General features: G+C 36.8%; 1 protein-coding gene across 1 annotated transcript in view; it reads right to left on the reverse strand.

The window, feature by feature from the left end:
• LOC306854977 (AT-rich interactive domain-containing protein 3A-like) overlaps positions 1-19,687 on the reverse strand; it is a 40,130-nt gene extending 20,443 nt beyond the window's left edge. The window contains exons 1-3 of the mRNA XM_079393337.1: positions 19,405-19,687; positions 6,186-6,684; positions 4,819-5,101 (exon numbers count right to left, since the gene is read on the reverse strand). Coding sequence (XP_079249463.1) covers positions 4,819-5,101; positions 6,186-6,493 — 591 coding nt within the window. The 5' untranslated portion in view covers positions 6,494-6,684; positions 19,405-19,687. The remainder of the gene's footprint in view (positions 1-4,818; positions 5,102-6,185; positions 6,685-19,404) is intronic.
• Positions 19,688-21,103: the final 1,416 nt, after the last annotated feature.

Consider the following 21,103-nt stretch of genomic DNA (forward strand, 5'->3'; position numbering starts at 1 on the left):
TTTCCTCAGGCACATTCCTCACTGCCCCCACCCACCTGCCCAAAATAAACCATGGGCCTTAACCCGTTCCACACATACGGCAGCACAAACTACACCAAACAAACTAGTGTTAAAATGCAACAGGTAAAGAAAATGGTCTAAAACCATTAGTGTGTTGTTGCAACTAGGCATATCATCCAGTTTCACACTCGCATTCAGAACGGAGCAGAGGTGTAAAGTATTCATTGTACAACCATTCAAGTGCCACCCAATCATTGTGCAACATCTCAACGTACAGACTGTGGGCAGTTACGCAATCAAGGCATGCAGCACTATTTTCACGTTTTCTGGCAACGACTTGATATTAAGATCAAGCTTGAACTGAATGCTAAAGCCCCGATAGCATTTCTGTCGCCCGCTAACCAACAGTTAAACACCTGCAAACACTTCACTCAGCACATCACATGCCCAGCATTCGCATATCACATGACCTTGTTCTCAAAAGCAGGGTACAAAATGTTCAAATCCAACATGATTATTAAAAGAATAATAACCTGCAGTGCTCCGTAACCGGAAATCTGGGTTTAAAAACGTCAGAGCACATGAAACAGTCACTATGGGAAAGCAGTATTACAACGGCATGGAACATATTCACAATAGTGCTACTGCATGCTGCCTTTCAGTTCCATAAATACGCCACAAATGATCAAAACTGACTAGTGTTAAACAGGAGTTTTCACTCAGCCAGTGAGCTCATGTTGCGGCTGAACTATCTACTTTTTCCTACGCCCCATGATGGTTTGCGCAAATTATGGGAGTAACTCAGCAAAAGGTTCGCACAATGAACGCAATAAGCATTTTCAAGTGTCTATAATTCGTAACAACTACGTTTTACAGCATCCGTGTGAAAACAAACAAAGAGACATGAGAATTTGGGGAGAAAAATGAAAGATTCTTAATACATTCCAGGGAATTATTCAGTGTATATATTGTGAATTAAATTGGGAGAGCAGAACACAAATGCACAGCATGTAGTCTTTTTTTTCCATTCACTTGCAGCATAATACAAAGGAAATATGAAAATAATGCTGAAAAGAGCTATTCTATAGATATTGTTGTTATATCGCGTCACATTAATATACGAAACATGGCGTTAATGAAAATATACAGCCCATTCGGTGATAATGACGGATAAGGATGATTTGAGTGGAACTTCCACAAACCGGAAGTGCCTCCCATAATTGAAAAGTAGACTTGTTAGAAAAAGGGTGGACAGCTTCATTTCTTTGCTCGCTTTCATTCATAATTTGAATACAAGTTTCATTTTTCATGCTGCTATGTACACACTGTTAAGTTTCGAGAATGACGACCGTATTAAAATGCAGGACTGAATCTGAAATTGGGATGTTTAACAAGATAACCACAGCAACTGTCAAAATACATTTGTGCATAAAGTCTTGCAGTGTAAGTGCAATAGATCTGCCACTTGTTCTGTTACCTGTAATGCATTTCTTTGATATTTGATTACTTTCATTTGATCTTGTTTATGTAATTGAACAATATTTTAAGACTACAAGCTAATGCTTTAATATATTATTTAAATATGACTTAATAGCATAATACCAGATCAACAGACAAATTTTTACTTAAGATGCCGTTCTTTCATACAGAGATAGGTCGTTCTGCTTTTTCTAATTATGCTCCATATGTGTGGAATGAATTACAAGGTATATTACATATGAAGTCTATACCATCTCTTGCTATGTTTAAAAATATTTTAAAGTCTGTTTATATAGAACAGTGTACATGTTTTAATAACTGATTAGGATTTGTATTGTTTTTTTTTTTTTTGTCTATTGTCTATTTTGGAAATATTAAAATAAAATTGGTATCAACAACCATGGAATTTTACTTGTATTTTACTGCTACTACTGAAATTTTGGTACTGCAAAAAAAAAACTGCTTAGCATTTAAAATAAATAAATAAATTTGTCATGACCGCTGCTCCAATCAACATTTATTTATACAGCCCTTTACAACACTCAAGGTGCAATGGTGCGCATATCGGGGAGTCTGGGCCCAGCTACAGAAAAAGCCTGATCACCCCGGTGTTTGTACCGTGACCTCGGGACTTCCAGCAAAAGTTGATTTGTTGACCGAAGAATCCTGTTTGGCTGACGAAAAGCCAGCATCTCAGTTACATACCGTTTATCAAATTTCAGGCTACTATCAAAAGTCACAACGAGATTTCTGACAGTTGGTCTAAGCTTGGAAGTCAGCGATCAAAGTCAGAAGTTACAGACTCTCCAAAATAAAATATTCAGTTTTTTTCTTCATTTAGGTGAAGGAAATTTTGCTCCAACCATAATTTAATGTCATTAATGCAATTAATTAGCGACCCAGCTGCGTCAGCATTTTTTGGTCTCCGGCAAATAAATTTGCAAATCATCAGCATAGCAGTGAAAAGCTATATTATGCCTGGCTATAATGGACTCGAGAGGCAGCTTGTAAAGTGAAACTATAACAGGCCCGAGAATAGAGCCTTGTGGCACCCCGCAAGAGAGAGAAGTGGTGGAGGAGGATGAGTCCCTAATCACTACAGAAAGGCTCTATTAATCAAATATGATGAGAACCACTGAAGTGCAGTACCCCGAATGCCAACAACTTGACAAAGACTTCACTGACCCAAACAGCAGGGCAACCAAACTCTTCCTGTCGCTAGGAACTCATTTAAAGTGAGTCCTTCAATGTTCAAAGTTCATTTAGAGAAACCAACAAATATGCATATGGGATTCTGCATGATCTGGCATTTGGCTTCATGCTCTGAGACAATCTGTAATTACGCCTCGAACCTTTCTTTATTTCAGCTCACATGACATCATAACAAGCCACAGCCTGCACTTACGATCTAAACAACCACAGCTAATACATAGCTTTGTGACAGATAGTGTGTTGGGAATGTCAGTGTTAGATATATGGTTCAAGTTTAACAAATAGCAAGAACATACGTAAATGCATGAAGTAATAAAATTACTGTGTCCACAATTTCAGGATCACAGCTACAGTCTGGTAAAACAGTAATCTTGGAATTAATGCATCTAGCTTGCAATTAGTTACGCACAACATAATTGAAAACTACAAAATTTGTGCATTTCTATGTAGTGTGTTTTTGAGCAGTGCTGGTCAGATGAACTCAATGACTCCTGCGAAGTTCATGACTTCTGCTTTTATAACCCACTTCACAAAATTTCACACTCAGCATAAAACACAGCAGCTTCAGCCCCAAATCAATTAGCCAAGTTATTTCCTCAAGCTCTGCATGCTGTCGTTGCTAGCAAATATTTATTTGAGAGACTGTTTTGTTTCAACAAACTTCTCCAGGCACAATCCCTTCAGAAGGTCATCAGACCGGAGAGCTGCTATATCAAAGCTATACGCTGCCACGGCAGGAAAATGTTTGCATTAGGACTAGTGAAAGCAACAAATTCAACAACATTTATCCTACACACCCACAACCATCCAGGTTTGTGAGGTGTGTTTATTTGGCCTGTATTTATTTAGACTAACATCATTGTAGCAGGACCTGTTTTAGGTTAGAATTAACCTGTCTGCTAGGACAGTCTGGAAAAAAAAAAAAAAAAAAAAGTCAAAAGTCAACAAAAATGCCATTTCAAGATAGGAGGTTTCAAAATTCACGATAAGAGGGCAAAAAACTAAAAATACCCTGCACAGTTTAGCAGGATCTAGATCTACATGAATGAAAAGTGTCGATTGCGGCATTACAGGAGATTTGCTCACGTTGCATCAGATTTCAGTTTGCAGCGTTGAGCGTTATAACCAATCACGTACATTTCTGTTGAGCCTGTAAATGAAACGACCAATCAAAAGTGTTCTGATTCATTACCGTGGAGAGTGCTAGAGTTGTTCAGTGACTCACTGATGGAATTCTGAATTTGCATTCGCAATCATTTTAAACAACAAATCCAGAAAATATGTAAAGTAAGAGTAATTTTGCAATGTAGTGATTATAACGGGAATTTTTGCAAAACTCTTCGTACACTTCAGTGATCTTTGCTAGCTTTCTTTATATACTGTAATTTACTCCCATTTTGTTTTTCATACAACTGAAATAACCAGTGTGATTTTCTAATGCATAAAAAGAAACCAATTCATATACTGTTCTTAGCTTATTTTGTCTGTAGCCAGAAAAAACGTACTATTAATTTACTTTAATCATTACAAAAATATCAAGCGCAATAATGATTGTCACTGCAGCTTCACCCGCTAATGAGTTCCTGTTTTTTAATTTGTAGGCTATTTACATCATGCGATTGTGTATATGTACATGAGCAGTGTGTGTAAATAAACATAGGCGCCATGTCAGATGCCACCGTTTCGCATTTGCAGATCACTTTTGTTGATTTTAAAATAAAAAAATAAAAAGAGTGGTAACAACCCAAAGTATTGTGATTAATTGAAGTAACTGGTTAAATTTAAAGGTATAGTTCAGCCAGAAATAAAAATATTGTCATCTTCACACACCCTCATGAAAACATTGGTAACCAGACAGTTGCTGGTAGCCATTGACTTCCATGCTATCTTTTTTCCCATAAAATTGAACCATCAACTGTTTGGTTACTCACTTCCTTCAAAATATCTTCTTTTGTGTACAACAGAAAAAAGACACTCGGACAGGTTTGGAATAACATGAGGGTGAGTAAATGACAACAGAATTCTTGGGTATTTGACATAATAACACCGGTATATTTAATAAGGCAATTATAAAAATCAGTTCCAGAGGGCAAATGTTGCCCCTTAGTGTAAAAGTTAATTTCTGACCTGTCTGAACTGCTCCTCATAGGTCCAGTCTGCGTGGTCCTGGCCATGGAGAGGCCCGTGGGATGAATGAGCGGAGTGAGTCAGCGGCCGCGGGTCGCTCTCAGAACCAGGCCGAGCCTTTAGCAGCTGGGAGTGAGGGTGTAACTGGCGGTGGGGTAAGAGGAGGATGCCTCTGCCTGGGGTGACGGCCTCACGGCCCGACGGCAGCCCTTCATCAACTAAATCATCATCATAATCTTCCTCCATCTCACCCTCAAAGTCATCTTCATCCCATTTCTGCTTTCTGCACAGAAACACATGAGATGAAACATTAGAGAGGAATGCTTATTAATTCAGGCAAATGAAAACATTAATAATGAAAAAATGAAATATTGCTATGGATGCATTTCCATCCAAATACCATACCATGAGTTCAGTTAAAATGAGGAAATAATTTACAGAAAGCCACACATTAAATATACAGCAGGTACACAGTACACTTGTAAATTTTTTGAAGATGCGAGAGGATGTTTGTCTAATTTCTTTTTAGCGCTTTTTGTTGTCATTTTTATTGCTTTGTTAAAATTAAGAAAAAAAAAATCTGATTTTTGGAATTTACGACTCAAATTTGATTGATATTTTTTCCCTCAACATTACAAATGTTAGAAGTAGAATAATTAAGATTTTTTTTTATGTTTTTGAAAAGTCTTTTATGCTCCCCAAGGCTAAATTACATTAAAAACAGCAATCTTTGTGAAATATTATTACAATTTAAAAGATGTTTTCTATTGTACTATATTTTTAAAAGCAATTTATTCCTGTGGTTTAAAACTGAATTTTTAACAGCCATAACTACAGTCTTCAGTGTCACATGATCATTCAATGCTCAATATGTTGACTTTACTATTATTGATGATTGAGTCCCACTAATAAAGACTTAAATAAATGTTTTTATTAATGCTTTAAAGAGTTTTTGCTGCTTAATATTTTTGTGGAAATCATGATACATTTGTGTTTTCATGAGTTGCTGATGAATAGAACATTTTAAATGGTAGTGTATCTCAGTGTATCAATATTCAACATTAATAACCAGAAATGTTTCTTGAGCAGCAAATCAGCATATTAGAATGATTTCTGAAGGATCATGTGACACTGAAGACAGGAGCAATGATGCTGAAAATTCAGCTTTGATCACAGGAATAAGTTACATTTTAAAATATATTACAATAGAAAACAGATTGTTAACTGTAATATTTCCACAATTACAGTGCAGAGACTTCCTTCAACAATGTTTAAAAAAAAAAAAAAAAAAAAAAAAAAAAAAAAAAAAAAAAAAGTAAAACCACCAACTCAAGCAGCAGCTCATTTGCATATGATGGCCCACTTACATCTGCTCTTCCTCCTCTGACCCCATCATATCTTTGTATTGCTCCTCCCCTTCCTCTTCATCATCCTCTTCATCCTCGTCTCCTCCACTGCTGCGCTCAGACATGGGGCTGTCGGCCCTCTGAAGTCCAGCTGCTACCGCGCGCATTGCTGCCAGCGCCGCCATCTGCGCCTGCTCTGTGTCAGAGGTGGAGATTGCTTTCAGCTCCTCCCCTATAGGGGTGGGGCTGTGCGACTGCCCCGCCTGCTCCATCAGCAGTTTGGCTCTCTGCTGTCTGTGCAGGTTCTCCATCACCGCCTGCAGCTTCATTGTCTGGGAAACAGGACACGCTGGGATTCTAGCCCCTTCACTTTTCCCCCACAGCTGAAAACAGACTGCACCACTTTCTGTAAACTTGATCCAGAAGGCAGGGCTTCAGGAAACAGGAAGTGTTGGACTTGTACTCGATGGACACCAGCAGACAGCTAAGGGGAAGATGACCCCCACGCACAGGGGCCTACCTGAGAAAGAAAAAGCATAAAACATTGTTTTTTTAAATATTCGACAAGTCAAAATTTATTATGCACTGAAATTTGAGCAACCATTTGAAATTTTCTTCTAAAATGAGGATTTTTAATCAGACTCCTATGTGTAGGTTCAGTAACTTCACTTTAATAGCAATGAATATGTTTTTCATTGCCATTAAAATGAAATAAATGAACACAAACATAGGAGCCTGAGAGAAATGCTAATTTTAGAAGAAAATTTCAGTTGCATCTGAACTCTTTACATATATACTGTGTGATTTTGGGATTTTTTTTTTATTCAATTCATAACCATTTGTACTTTCAAGATTTAAAATAAATAAATAAGTAAATAAATAAATAAATAAATAAATAAATAAATAAATAAATAAATGGCAGCATAAAATAAAAAAAGCAGCAGGCAGTACATTCAAAGTCTTCTGAAGCCACAAAATAGATTTCCATGAGAAAAATTCACACTTTTCCTAACAGTACATGACAAGACAGACAGCTTATTCCATGATCATTTTCTGACTTAAGCGGTGTGATCTTGTGTTATAAGGAAATGATCAGTTTCCCCCTCACATTTGCATTTCTTTATTTGTCATCAGTCATGACCACACCTTAGTCGATTCACTGCATCTGTAAACCGTTCATCTGCAATCATCACGACACAGAGTCTACACTTCATGTGATGCTTCGTTGACTATATTGGGAGCCGTCACGTTATGATGCTCAAGGTGCTGGCTGGGTGCTAAATTTGATATTTGCCTGAATTACATTTCCTTGTTTATAGTTTCAAAAGTTAAACTTGTTTAATCAAATCATCTCTACAATGAGAATGTCCTTCTCCCTAACAACACTTTTGACCATTGTTTCTCAAGACATCTCAAATCCGTCTGTTTCCCCTAGTATCTTGTGCATTGGAGGCCTGTGGCTGTAAAGCAGCATTTAAAACGTTTCAACACTGAGAATATTGTGTTGCAGACAATTACATGATCAGTGTCATGCAAGATCCTATTCCCCAGCGGAAAACTATACCTCTTTATCAATGTCCAATAAAAAGTTATTGTGATATCTTGCTCTGGATGTTGACACAGGAGAAACAGTAAGGCTTTTCTGGCACATCACGCAATCATGTTTGAGCTTCCAGATCCAGTAAGGTTTCAGTATTTGGTGTTTTTATGAACTACTAAAGAGCTAATGTTTCTTGGCGTGAACTTTCAATGGAATTCTAATGGGTTTGTGGACTGATATGGGGGCAAGTTGATGACAATTGCAATTTTTATGCAAATTATCTTTAACTAGGCTGCATGATTTTTCACTCAAAAAAACAATTGACCATTTTTATTGCACTTTCAGATAAGCACAAATCAAGAGAACTGCAACTCGCATGGTCTACGTCCAATCTGCATGTTTTCAGCTCATCAGCACTTTTTTCATAATACAGAGAGAGTGGGAGTGCGTGGTTGCCAGGTTGGGAAGATTAAGTAAACTACTGGACAGAAAATGTATCGATTTAAGAAACAAAAGTTTTGATTGGGGATTTAAACTCTTGACATCTGGCAACCATGAACGCTTGTGAAGACTCATTACCAATACAAGATAATGCCAAATTAAAAGGGAAACGTTTTTAGGATATATAACCAGCGGACAAATATCACAGACGATTATGCTTAATAAACTGAGAGAAGCAGATATCATAATGGCTATTAAAATATGATTTATCATGCAGCCCCTTCTGTAAGCACCCTGAATAGTTGTCCCAAAAAGAACTCGCCCTCAAGCGGTTCCAAACCTTTTCTTTTGTCTGGTGAACACAAAAAGATGATATTTTTAAAGCATGTCAATAAGCAGGCAGTTACGGCCAGCCATCGACTTTTTTCTCCATAATAAAGTAAAAATGTATATTTTTGGGTGAACTGTCCTTTTAAAAACGACCTTAAACAATAGAACGAATCTGTTGAGGATTCAGCGGGAGAGGTCAGTATCTTGCATGACAACGGGAGTTTATGGGTTAAACCACAGAGCTGGATGGCGGTGCTGACGATTGTAAAGTCTGAGCAAACACAGTGGAGATAAAGGAAGCACTAAGGGTCTAATTCCACATTGATAACGAGCGTCAAGCTGGCCTACATCCAGATTCACCACAGGGATCTGAAACTCATGCATTTACACCATACATTCAATATAATATCCATTACTTACTCCGGGCTGACCAGAAACTGATACGTCATGGTGAATGCACACAAAGAATAGCGATTACTGCTTTTTCTTTTTAGGCGTGTGAGAGTAAAAAGTGCAAATAGATAAAGACAAACAAGTCGAAAAGATTGACACTTTAATATCTCTAATACCAGCAGTGCCTGACTGCACAGACCAACTCATCCGGTTTTATACATGCAATGCAAAGTAATGGAAATGAAACCGAGAAGTTCTGGCCTGGTGACATTTTTACTCCAGCATTGAGATCTTAGGATTTTAATAAACTTCAGATCTGTTTTTGGAGAAGCTACTTTGAAGCTTCTCATAATATCAAGTCAAAATAGATTCCATTTCCAGAAGCATTTACTAAAAAGTAATGCGAGTAACAAACTGTAACCAGACTGAATGTGATTCTCGAATACCATACTATTCATTTGTCTCTTTGGATATTTTTCTCTTTACATCACACAGAAATGTCACTTCACAAACATAAAATAGGTTACAAAGCATTTATTACCACTGAATAACACCAAATCTCGGTTTAATATGAATTTGCATCAATCTATCTATAAGAAACATCCAATGTGATACACAAAAACCAAACTACATTTGGTAACTTCACATCAACATTATTTAAATATTCCTAATCATGGGGACTGAGAACTAGACACCGGTTAATCAAACTGGTTATGGCAGATCAGTTGTCACGCTACGATATACCAAGGAAAAGCACACTCAAATCTCTGTGCTTTCTAAATGTCTATAATGGAATTTTAAAGGGGACTTTTTCTGCATCATTGTAAATGATTCCCACAGTGTCAGGCTCAATACTCAGGACCACAGAAACTAGTAAAACTAGCTGAAAATAATTTCTGATTTCTGACTGTCTTCGTTTTTTTCCCCTAGATAATTCTCACTTTTAAAATGAGACAAACAAACCAACCGTCTCACCATAATAGCTCAGCTGAGAACGGATCATGTTGAGAACAAATAATTATAAACATTTTCTGCAGTGGTTAATCAAAAGGGTATAAATAGGTTTTAAGTGCTTGATGCTGCAAACACAAAGTGCAGTGTGACTGATATAGTGGCAAAATATGACAGGCTAATACAGTTTTATTATAAAAACTGAAATGTGCACATCTATGCTGTAAAGTCAACTTCTTTACACAATATAAGATGCAAACTCAAAATTCAATAAAAACAGAAATTGACTGTTAGACTTGACAAAAGACATTCTTTCATTAATAAATTAAGACGTGACAGGCAAAAACAGTTTTTCTTTTCATCCACTGATCATATGAGAGATTTGGGGCTATTTGGCTTTTCATAAAATGTTTCAAACTAGTGGAAAGAAAACTGTATTTACCTTGGCATAGTTGAATAATAAGAGTTCTGCACATGGAAATGACATACAGCGAGCCTCAAACAACATAGTTACGCCCGCAACGTTTGCATATACTCGCCCTTGTTCTGAACCGAACCATCAGATCATTCATTCATACTAATATATAATTTTATTTATTTTTTTACACAAAAATATGGGGTTTCCTGAGGGGAAAGATGTAATCAAAGTGTGATTTCTTGTTGGTGTTGGGCAAGAGAAAAACACTTCACATCTAATTACAGCAAGAGATCCTGAGCTCGAACCTAAAGTGTCAGTCTGATGTCTCTTGAGACTGTATTTTCAATGTTTCAGAGAAAAGTGAGCCAATCGCGTAACCTCGCTACCATCTCTTAAGCGGTTCCCATGATGATGGCGTGTATAAGGGCTGTGGGCAAACCTGAGGGCGAAAGCCTGGGCCTCCAAATACATGACACTTCCTTCCTCAGAACAGTACGAGAACAGAAGTGCACACATGATTTCACGTGTCTGAGGATACTGTGCCACTGAGAGGACTTGACACAACATGAGAAGGAAAACCATTTACTCCACACAGAAAAAATTGGCACTCCTAACAAACAGTGCAAGTAAATCTAAATGCAGTGGACTGACATGATGTGATCCAAAAGCAATTAAGAGCCTTCACTATTAAACATGAGTACAGTTTTAGTCTAAAAACAAAAAGTCTTCAACACCTTCTCTTCAAGGCCAGGATGTAACAACACACCTCAGATTTACAGCTTCAAAGGAACCAATATGACGCAAGAACCAGATCTCATTGTAGTAAACACAAACAACCAAAAACAGCGAGCGGAAGTCTGGAAGACATGCGGCAAACGCAAGACTCATTCATTCTGCTTGTGTAGAAAACATATTTGGCATTCCTGCGAGCATGACTTCAGTGAGGCAACACTAGCACTACTGAACGCACAAAAAGCTGAATTTTTATTCTGGAATCAACGATCATTCAGGATTAAACAGTTTGGTTCTCTATCGACTACGGTCTCGCCAAACAACTCAATCCGAGCAGCGGAGTCCTTAGCCATCTTCAAAACACATCTCTTCCATCTTTATTCGGCCCTCTAACTCAAGCACGCTCTATTCTAATTCTACTCTTTAAAAAAACGTATCCCTTAGACTTGCACTCTATTCATTTACTGCTCGTTTTCTTTAAATAAAGCATTACCCCTTTATGAACATTTACTGCATCTCTGATATGTTTAGTAGTCGATTACAGATCAACTAGTTGAGGGAAAAAAAAGGTTTCCATGCAGCAGTTTTTTTACCACATTGCACATGCACTAATTTGTCAATCTGATTTTAGATTCTAAAAGATCTGTTTATAGGAACACTATTTTTATCTGAATGCCAGCTCTCTATATAATATCCAACTTTTATATCTGATCCGCATACATTCAGAATGCTGACGTAAAACTATCCATACTATATATTATCACCCGACGATTCGTGTTAAAGTTTAAGATAGAAGTATGTCCAAATATTAAGATATTATAAACATTAAAGGGATAGCATGTATGAGCTTCTTTCTTCTGTTGAATATAAGTCGTCCCTTTAACATCTGCCTTGAATCCATGCATATTGACAACATACACTATATAATATATGCATTATTACTATCATTTTTTACTAGCTCTGACTGAAATCACTGTACAACAACACTGCTCGGGTCTATAGCCTCATTTTGTTCAATTGTCGTCTCTGCATTCCAGAATCTTCATGTGAATGTTGTTATTGTTCTTTAACTCTTTATGATCCCCATCAACAGAGCTCAGAGAGAAAGACAGTTTTGTAGACAACACTGACACTTTTCAACTTTCACCACCAAGCATGCATTTGCATGTGCGTTTTTCAGTATTCATTCAAACTGACAATTTTCCAGCCTGTAAAGTACGTGCCTGATGGAATAAACTGGCTGAACGAGTCAGTTTATAGTTTAACATAGGCAGAGGTGGAAAGTAACGAATTGCATTTACTCGCGTTACTGTAATTAAAAAGTAGGAGTACACAACAAGCTACTCAAAGTAATTTTTAAAATCTGTAATTTTACTTAAGTATATTTTGTTTGAAGTATTGTACTTCGCTACATTTTAAAACGTTAATTACGGAGTAAAATAAATAAAAATCGCTCCCTGGAAACTACTGCAGTACATAATGGGCAGGAGAACAAACTGACGCTAAAATCACAAGAAAGATGCAGACGGACAAGACAGGCGTTAGTGGTGCAGACCCAGCTGAAAACAAAACCCCGTCGTATTCTGCTGAAGTTCAACTCGAATGAAATGGAGAAGTCAACCCCTGGCCATGTTTATGCTCTATTATGCAGTTGTAAGTTGCTTATAAAATCTCGACATCAACCCTTCGCAACTTCGCAAGCATGTAGAGGTAAGGTTAAAAATCTGCATCATTGCATTGGTGGTTAAAATGAAGCTTTGACAGTTTAGCAAAGGGTTTTGCACAAATTAGCCAAAAAGACAGTGGTGCAGGGTGTGCGATATATATCGTCCGCGACAATATCGTAATTGTTGTTTTAACGATGTGCGATTTGACATGATCAGTATTTAGCCAAAAACCAAACAAAACACTGCTACCGTGTGAAGTCTAGTAGATTAGACACGTGTGCGTGCATTTAGAGTGCCTTCTTTCACTGCGCGATTGAGTTCGTTAAAATGCATTTAATATAATCACAAAATTGAAGATACAGGTGCAGAAAATGTATATTTATATAATTTCATACAGTAAATCAATATCACACGAAGAGTGCCGTTTTTCTCCAAAAATCAGCATGATATTTTATATATATATATTTTTTTTACAACAGTTCAATAAACAAGAATTTAACTAAGAGACTTGAGTTTTAGACCATATTGCCTGTTTTTGCTCTATTTCGACAACAAAAATAATATCAAACACACCCACTGAGCAACATGACGGTGCTTCGTTCCTGAATGAATCAACTGTTTAAATGATTCGGTTCAGTCGAAATGACTCCCTCATGGGGACAATTACTGGCGGTTTTAATTTCACATTTAAAGTATCTTTTGATTTATTTATTTTTTTTTTCTTCAAATGAGTATTCAAAATGTATGTCTTGTATATCAAAACATTATTTCTGCATTTGTAACTGCAGGTTAAATACATTCATGTCCTGCATTAAACAGTGTGTAAATACGTCTAAATGCCATGAAGCTTCTGTGTTTCTTCTGCATTGCAAAGATGAATTTTGTTGATACCGATTTAATTTGCCTGGGAACAGCCCAAATGTCTTATTATTCTAAACAACTGATTCCTTTAATTAAAAACAACTCATTTGAGATTTATAGGCCTATCCCAGTGGTGTCAAACTCAGTGCCTGGAGCGCTGTAGCCCTGCCGAGTTTAGTTCCAACCCTGCTCCAACACACATACCATGCCTAAACGATTAGATTAGTCTAGATATAGCCCTGACTGCTATAGCTGGATCAGATGTGTTTAATTAGGGTTATATCTATACTGTTGTAGGGCTGTGGCCCTCCAGGAACTGAGTTTGACACCCTTGGCCTATCCCATTTTTGCGTCCCTCCCACTGTTAAAAAGTACATTTTAAATGAGCTACTTTTTACTTGAGTAGATTTTTAGACTGGTACTTTTACTTGTACTTAATAAAAGTATATGTAATAAAAAATAAATGTACTTAGTAAAATTTCATTAAGGTAATGGTACTTTTACTTGAGTAAAATATTTTTGTACTCTTTCCACCTCTGAACATAGGCCTCTATTGTGAGTGGAGGGTATGTTATTGCTTTGTGTTATAACCGAAGGAATCCAGTCTATTCATTTAATCACAGTTGTATAAATACACAGCTTAGAACTTGTAAATCCACAAATCAAGTCTGTTGGTTTTGTTGGCATGCAACTACGGCAGCAAACTGCCAGACTTAGTACGCCAGAATGGTTTGTTAACCAACTTCGACAAAAATGCTCCAGACCTAACAGGACCTAAGGATTCAGTTTCTGTTACAAGAACGCCCCTCCAAGTTGTTCAAAAAGTAGCCGGGCAGAAAGAGAAGTGAAGATCAGCTGGCTGGGATTCCCTTATGGCACACTCCCAAACAGTGAAATCATCACTTTTTTGGCAGGTGCTTGAGGTGAACAGCAGTGCACCACAGAAACGTTTTAATATGTGGCTTTTGGCAAAGGCGCAGTTTGAACCAGAGCCAACCCATTCAACTTAATCCCCACAACCTCCTCCCAACATTATTCTGAAGCAATGAACTCTGCCTTTTTATAGACACATTTAAAGGCAGCATGCATCTGTGAATGCAGCACACAAAATCCAGTTCCAAACAGGGGATTTACAGCATACAAAGTATGTGAGGTGCATAACGTTGACTTGTTTTCTAACCTTGTTTGTGTTTCAATGGTGCTTTCTAATGCTGTCAAAAGTACTGGCGTGTTGGTCCTAATGGTGTGTTCAAGTCATGTCGGATAGATCATATGAGTTGAACGCACATGAACACCACCACAAAGTCGTTATTACGAGTGGGAAACTCAATTTTCTTTAAGCCCAGAGTTTCCTAGTTGGGGGCGTGTCAGTGAAAAAAAAAAAAAAATGTTGGATGCAATGGACGCAGATATACTATAGATATGCAGTATTGACGTTAAATTTGCTGAAATGAATAAAATTATTTTTGTCATGTACCATAAATTTAGTTTACATCACCTTTATAAATTGAAAAAAAAGAAAAAAAAAAACAATGATGCATATTCTTTATTCATCATTTCGTAGCTGTAAAAAAACGTTTTAAAAAATCATTGAATTTTATGTAGAAAAGTTAAAATCGCCATAATGTTCCGACCAAAGTGACTTGACCTCGTAATTACGACTCGTCAACTCATAAATACAAACTTCCCAGGAGAACTTGAATGCACTATTAATTGATAACGACTATAATGATGTCTTTTGGTAATACTGGGTGGATCCAGTAGCTACCGATAAGCGGCTGCTTTCAAGTGTTCCGTTGTGCTAGCAAGCGGCACTCTGTGAAGAGCAACAACGGTTTCCATTTACAACTTATTTTGCAGCGTTGAGCACTGTAGCTAATCACAAACATGTTTATTGAGCATGTGAACGCAATGGCAAATCAGAGGCTTTTAAGTCAGAATCCACAGTTTTGCTCAGCGTAAGCTCTGTGAGAATTATTTTGCTCTTAACGACAGTATAAACCGAACAAACAACAACGTAAATAAGAGATTTATTGCGCAGCACAGAAAGGTTTTTTTGATTTTATCGGGAGTTTTCACTCAGTGAGCTCGCACTGCATTTGAATTAATAGCTTCATTGACTATAAATAAAGCACTATTTGATTGGTTTCTGTAAACCCATTCATAATTTGAATAAACTGTATTTTTCATGCTGCTATGTACACATAGCAAAGATTCAAAAGGGATGGCCGTATTAAAATGTAGGACTGAATCTGAAATTGTGATGTTTGATATAATCACCACAGCAATGGACGGGACAAAAACAGTATTGAATTGAACAACATCTGAAGACTATGCTAATATATAACGCATTAATTAGTTATATGTAGTTCTGTAAAATTGTGTTTTTAAAGTTTTTGTTTACATAGTGTGTACGGTGTATATTTATTATGTATATAAATGCACATACATGCATGTATACATTTAAGAAAAATGTGTTTATATTAAATAAATGTAAATATTTTCAATGTATTTGTATATACATAAATATACACAGCACACACATTATGTAAACAAAAACATTTATTTTGGATGCGATTAATTGCATTTAATCCTTTGACAGCACTAGTTATATGTATTAATAGCATTGCTAACTAATTTATATTTTTTATTATAAAATAGAAAAAAAAATAATTGATATGGCACCAAAATTGGTATCGAGAACCGTGGAATTGCATTGGCACCATGACAGCACTAGTTATACAGCATTTTTGTTTAAATGATGCTTAAAGTGTTGCTCAACAGTTCTGTGCTGAAACGGCCACACCGAGACACGCATAAGGATTAATCTAAAAACAGAGCAGTTCCCTCCTTGAGCTGCGACACAAGATATCTGATCCCACTCAACACTACCTAGAAACATGCGAAGCTGAAACCAGCTTGGCCAGCTCAAGAGCTGAGTTTGCCAACCTGAAAACCTGCGAATAAGACGACTGCTGATACGGTTGTGTCATTCTGATCAGGACAGGTGTGACAGGATGGAGGGCCTCATTCCTGCTCGTACCTCACCTTATCAGTTCAAACCCCATACCCACTTATTTCACATGCAAACCCCAGGACTCACTACACATCACACATGCAAGTCACCGACACCCCCGAAATACATAGCAACTGCAAAGAATTAGTGTTTATGGTACTTGCACATTAACATTATAGAAACACGGAATTAGAATTAAAAACTTTCCTGACCTCTCATGCACCAAACAAGCATTACAGTTCCTCTTCTGGTGCTGTCCCTTTCTGTTTTACAGCTAATGTATATCCTTAAGCATGTCATGCAAATCTGCTGACAAACAGACTCTTTTACATTATCTCTAGCCACAGGACTGGTATGGAATCACATCGTCTGGCACATTGAAAACTGAACCACATTATTAGAAATGCACATCTGCATTGTGAACGTTGCTTCCTGTGCACAAGTTTGAGACAATACCATCTCTTAGACTCAGCTTGTTAGGTCTTTAAGACCTGAAATATATCACCAAACACGTCTTTAACACTAATCTGCTCTCCCTCGGGGCATTTAGCAGGAGGCCCCGTAAACCAACACATGAGATTTTGAATAGTGCCTAAAAGCACCTGACAGCAGACAAACAAGCCACAGTATTAGTTTTTCCAAAGGAACATATGAGGAAAGCAGTGTAGGAGATGAAAACACCCTCCATATCATATTAAAATTTGTGACCCTGGACCACAAAACCAGTCGCTGGGGTATATTTGTAGCAATAGCCAAAAATTCATTGTATGGGTCAAAATTATTGATTTTGCTTTTATGCCAAAAATTAAGTAAAGATCATGTTCCATGAAGATATTTAGTAAATTTCCTACTGTAAATATATCAAAACTTCATTTTTGATTAGTAATATGCATTGCTAAGAACTTCATTTGGACAACTTTAAATGTGATTTTCTCAATATTTTGATATTTTTGCACCCTCAGATTCCAAATAGTTGTATCTCGTCCAAATATTGCCCCATCATAACAAACCATACATCAATGGAAAGCTTGTTTATTCAGCTTTCATATGATGGATAAATCTCAATTTGGAAAAATTTACCCTTAAGACTGATTTTATTAGGTATTGAGGGTGGAGAGAGCGCTGGACATTCACCCCCCCCTACAATCCCTGCCGGCCTGAGACTCGAACCCGCAACCTTTGGATTACGAGTCCGACTCTCTAACCATTAGGCCACGACTTACATCACAGTAGATGGCGATGTAAAAAGTAATGTAAAAGTCATGTGCATAACATCACCGTTTTCACAAATTTGCATTTTATGTGGGGAGGTTAACAGTATCGGTTTTTAAAACGTTCACTTTGAAGCCCGTTTTTAAAAGTTAGCATTTTCAAGCCCCCAAAACGCCATTGACATATAAATGAACGGCCAAATCGCATTCAAAACTTTTCCATTTGTAATGTAATGTAAACACCCCCTAAATGCCTATATATACCAAGATGTGTGGTGGATACTAAATTAAATATCTTTTCCAGCTGTTGTTCCAAATCGTACCGTGCACATGCGCGTGTAGTTTCAGTACAGTGTGTGATGAAGCATGTGTAGTCTATGAAAACAAACGTACTTTTGTTTATGTGGAACAGAAATCTAATTAAGGCTGGAGAGTATCTGCTCTGCGCTAATTTAAACAGGTCATTAAGAATGGAGAGAATGAAATCAAATCAGTCTTAACCTATATTTCCAACAGGACTCTTTGAGAGATAAATCCATATATGAATGCATATTGAGATAATGCACAATTCAGGTACAAGTTATATCTCACATTATACAAAGGTGGATGCTTGTAGGCTAAATAGATAGATATGATCCATTATATACACAATATATATATTAATATTAATCAACATTTCTGTGCCAATGTTGGCTAATTATAAACCGCAGTCCTTTAGAAAGAGGTTTCAGAACCCTTTATAATATCGAGAAGAATAAACAACATGACATCAGTTCCACACAATCAATATTTTCCCACGATACAAGCACACAAAGTGACAACCACAATTATGTAATAAATAAGACTCACACTTTCCTATTATTGATTACTCAGCAGTTCCATTGATAAAAAGGCACCAGATGAAAATAATATTACACAACAACAACAACATTATACCACCGAGTCTTCTGATATCCCGTTTATTGTTATTGCATAATTAAAGACTTCTGTTATGAAATGAGCAAATTGCAACATTTAAAATTTAACAGTTAGATAACCTAAAATAAGGAAGAACATTTGCACACATTTAGAATGCAAACTACTTCACATAAATAGAATGGCATTGATTATATTAGTTAAACTATAATATATATTGTTACTATTTATTATCATTAATAAATTATTCACAATGAATATTGTGGTTTCGAATCGCTGTAGACTAACGACTAAGATTTTTATTTTTTTGTAATTATTGTGTCAGCAGAAAAGTATAGTTCTGCATAATAGTTATATGACATTTAAAAAGGCAAATTTAATGCAAAAAGTAAAAATGAACAATAAAATAATATCAATACTCTACTTCCACACCAACAAGATCACAGATAATCAACCTAGATACAAAAAGAGGTAATTAAAATATCACTTACCTAATTAAAACTAGTTAAAATCGTAAAATAAATAAATATACATAACAGCCCGGTGATTTAAGCTGCACTTATTTGCATATAAACATCGCGTGCATGTGTATGTTTTTGTTCAGATGGCACTGCCAGACAAACACTTTCTCAAAGCTTAAAACAACCAAAGATAGAAATTAAAACTCAATAAACGCCAGAGGCGTAATGTACTTCCCATACAGTCCACACAAACGGGAAAATGTGAATGCAAATACCAAGAGGGGGGGAAAAAAGACACACTTACCAGTTTAACTTCCGTTTCGTTTTTTTCTTGGGAAGCGGAAGGAACATTCCTGATTTCCCCGTAAATACAAGCCGCTCGCGACGCTCTCAGTCAATGTTTGATAGCAGTCACGAACACACAAGAGCCTATAGAAACAGTATGGTGTGTGTTTTCTCTAAAGCTCCTCTCTCTTCCTCATTTGATTTCGATATAGAGGTTAATTTGGCAGAAACATCTTATGTGCGTCTAATCTGAGGCGGTGCCGCAGTCGGCGAGTCAAGCCATTGGTTGACAAACAGCAATCAGATGCAAATTCCTAACCTCTGAATCAATGGGGCTGCCTCCCCCCCATCTATAGGAAACATCTACAAATGACTCGAAGCTAATAAATAGACCAAGGGTCCCGCACTCAATGACCTTTGCGCTGCAGACTTGCGTTTGGGCCTAATGATACATCTGTGTTGATGATTAAGAAAAGTCATTAAGAAAAGCCTGTGTGTACTGTGTATCTATACATGCATATATACGCTATATGATGCTATGCGTACATTTGGCGACGTTCCCTGCCAGAGGCCCTTCCCTTTTATCACAGACTGCTCTCATGCAAACATATAGAGCTGTATAATAAACAACCTGAAGTGTTACCAGGAACAAACGATTATTAATATCGAATTAATTAGGATTTGATTTGAAACAAGTATATTTTAACAGCATTAAATAGGTGTAAACACTCAATACGTTTATTATAGTCAACCTAAAAAATGCTCTAAAGATAAAATACGCAGGGATAGATTATGGTAGTATCTGAAATTAGGTATAAGTGTGAAGTAGTGGCCATTTCTGAGAACTGACACATGCACGTATCAGGTTAAAGTGCAGGAAGGTTTGCACAGTATTTAGTTTCCACCTACTGGACAGAGCGAGTGTTGCATTTTTGAGGACATGCAATGTTAACAGACAAAAACGTACAAAAGCTGTCACTGGGGTGGTATGCTATCATGCAGGCATGTAGTATTGTAGATATCTACCTTTAAGGCTGATGATACACTGGGCAACTTTTTTGAGCAATGTTGCTTGGACACTTTCCCATTGAGAATGGGTAACAAATTTCTATCTGGATATTTTAGATCAGTCGTGGGCCCTGTGTCTCACCTGCTGGCCTCTTGATGGCAATATTTCCTAAAGTTACCTGGCAACATTGCTCAAAAAGTTGAAATTAAGTTGAAATAATGTACAAAAGCGTACCGTTTGAATGGGTGCCGCCCCATCCAGTGGCAGCTTTTGTACCTTTCTTTATGCAATATGAAGTGGCCACAAATACTGCACTTCATCAACCTGGACAAAAAAAGAAAAATAAATGTTGCATTTCAAAATATTAAACTTTGAGAGGCATGCTTTTCATAAAGCAAATTCAGTAAAACATTTCACAGAAATGATAAAACAATGGATATACTGTTCAAAATGAAGACAATACATAGTGTAACCTGTGGTTATTTGGCAAGGAGAGAAACTGACACCATGTGCCCAGTTGATTAAAAATTCATTGCAAAAGCAGAAGTTAGTTCAGAGAAAAGCTGCCATGGTTTAATATCTAATATAATGGCATTCGTGTCCAAGTTTCTCTACTTTTGGAGTCCCTGTATTAATCTAAAAAGCTGTATAACATTTTTATTTTATTCAGATATTGGTTATAGTATTCACAAAATACCTTGACATTTAT

This window comes from Barbus barbus, assembly GCF_936440315.1.
Source record: "Barbus barbus genome assembly, chromosome: 35".
In the NCBI taxonomy this organism is placed as follows: domain Eukaryota; kingdom Metazoa; phylum Chordata; class Actinopteri; order Cypriniformes; family Cyprinidae; genus Barbus; species Barbus barbus.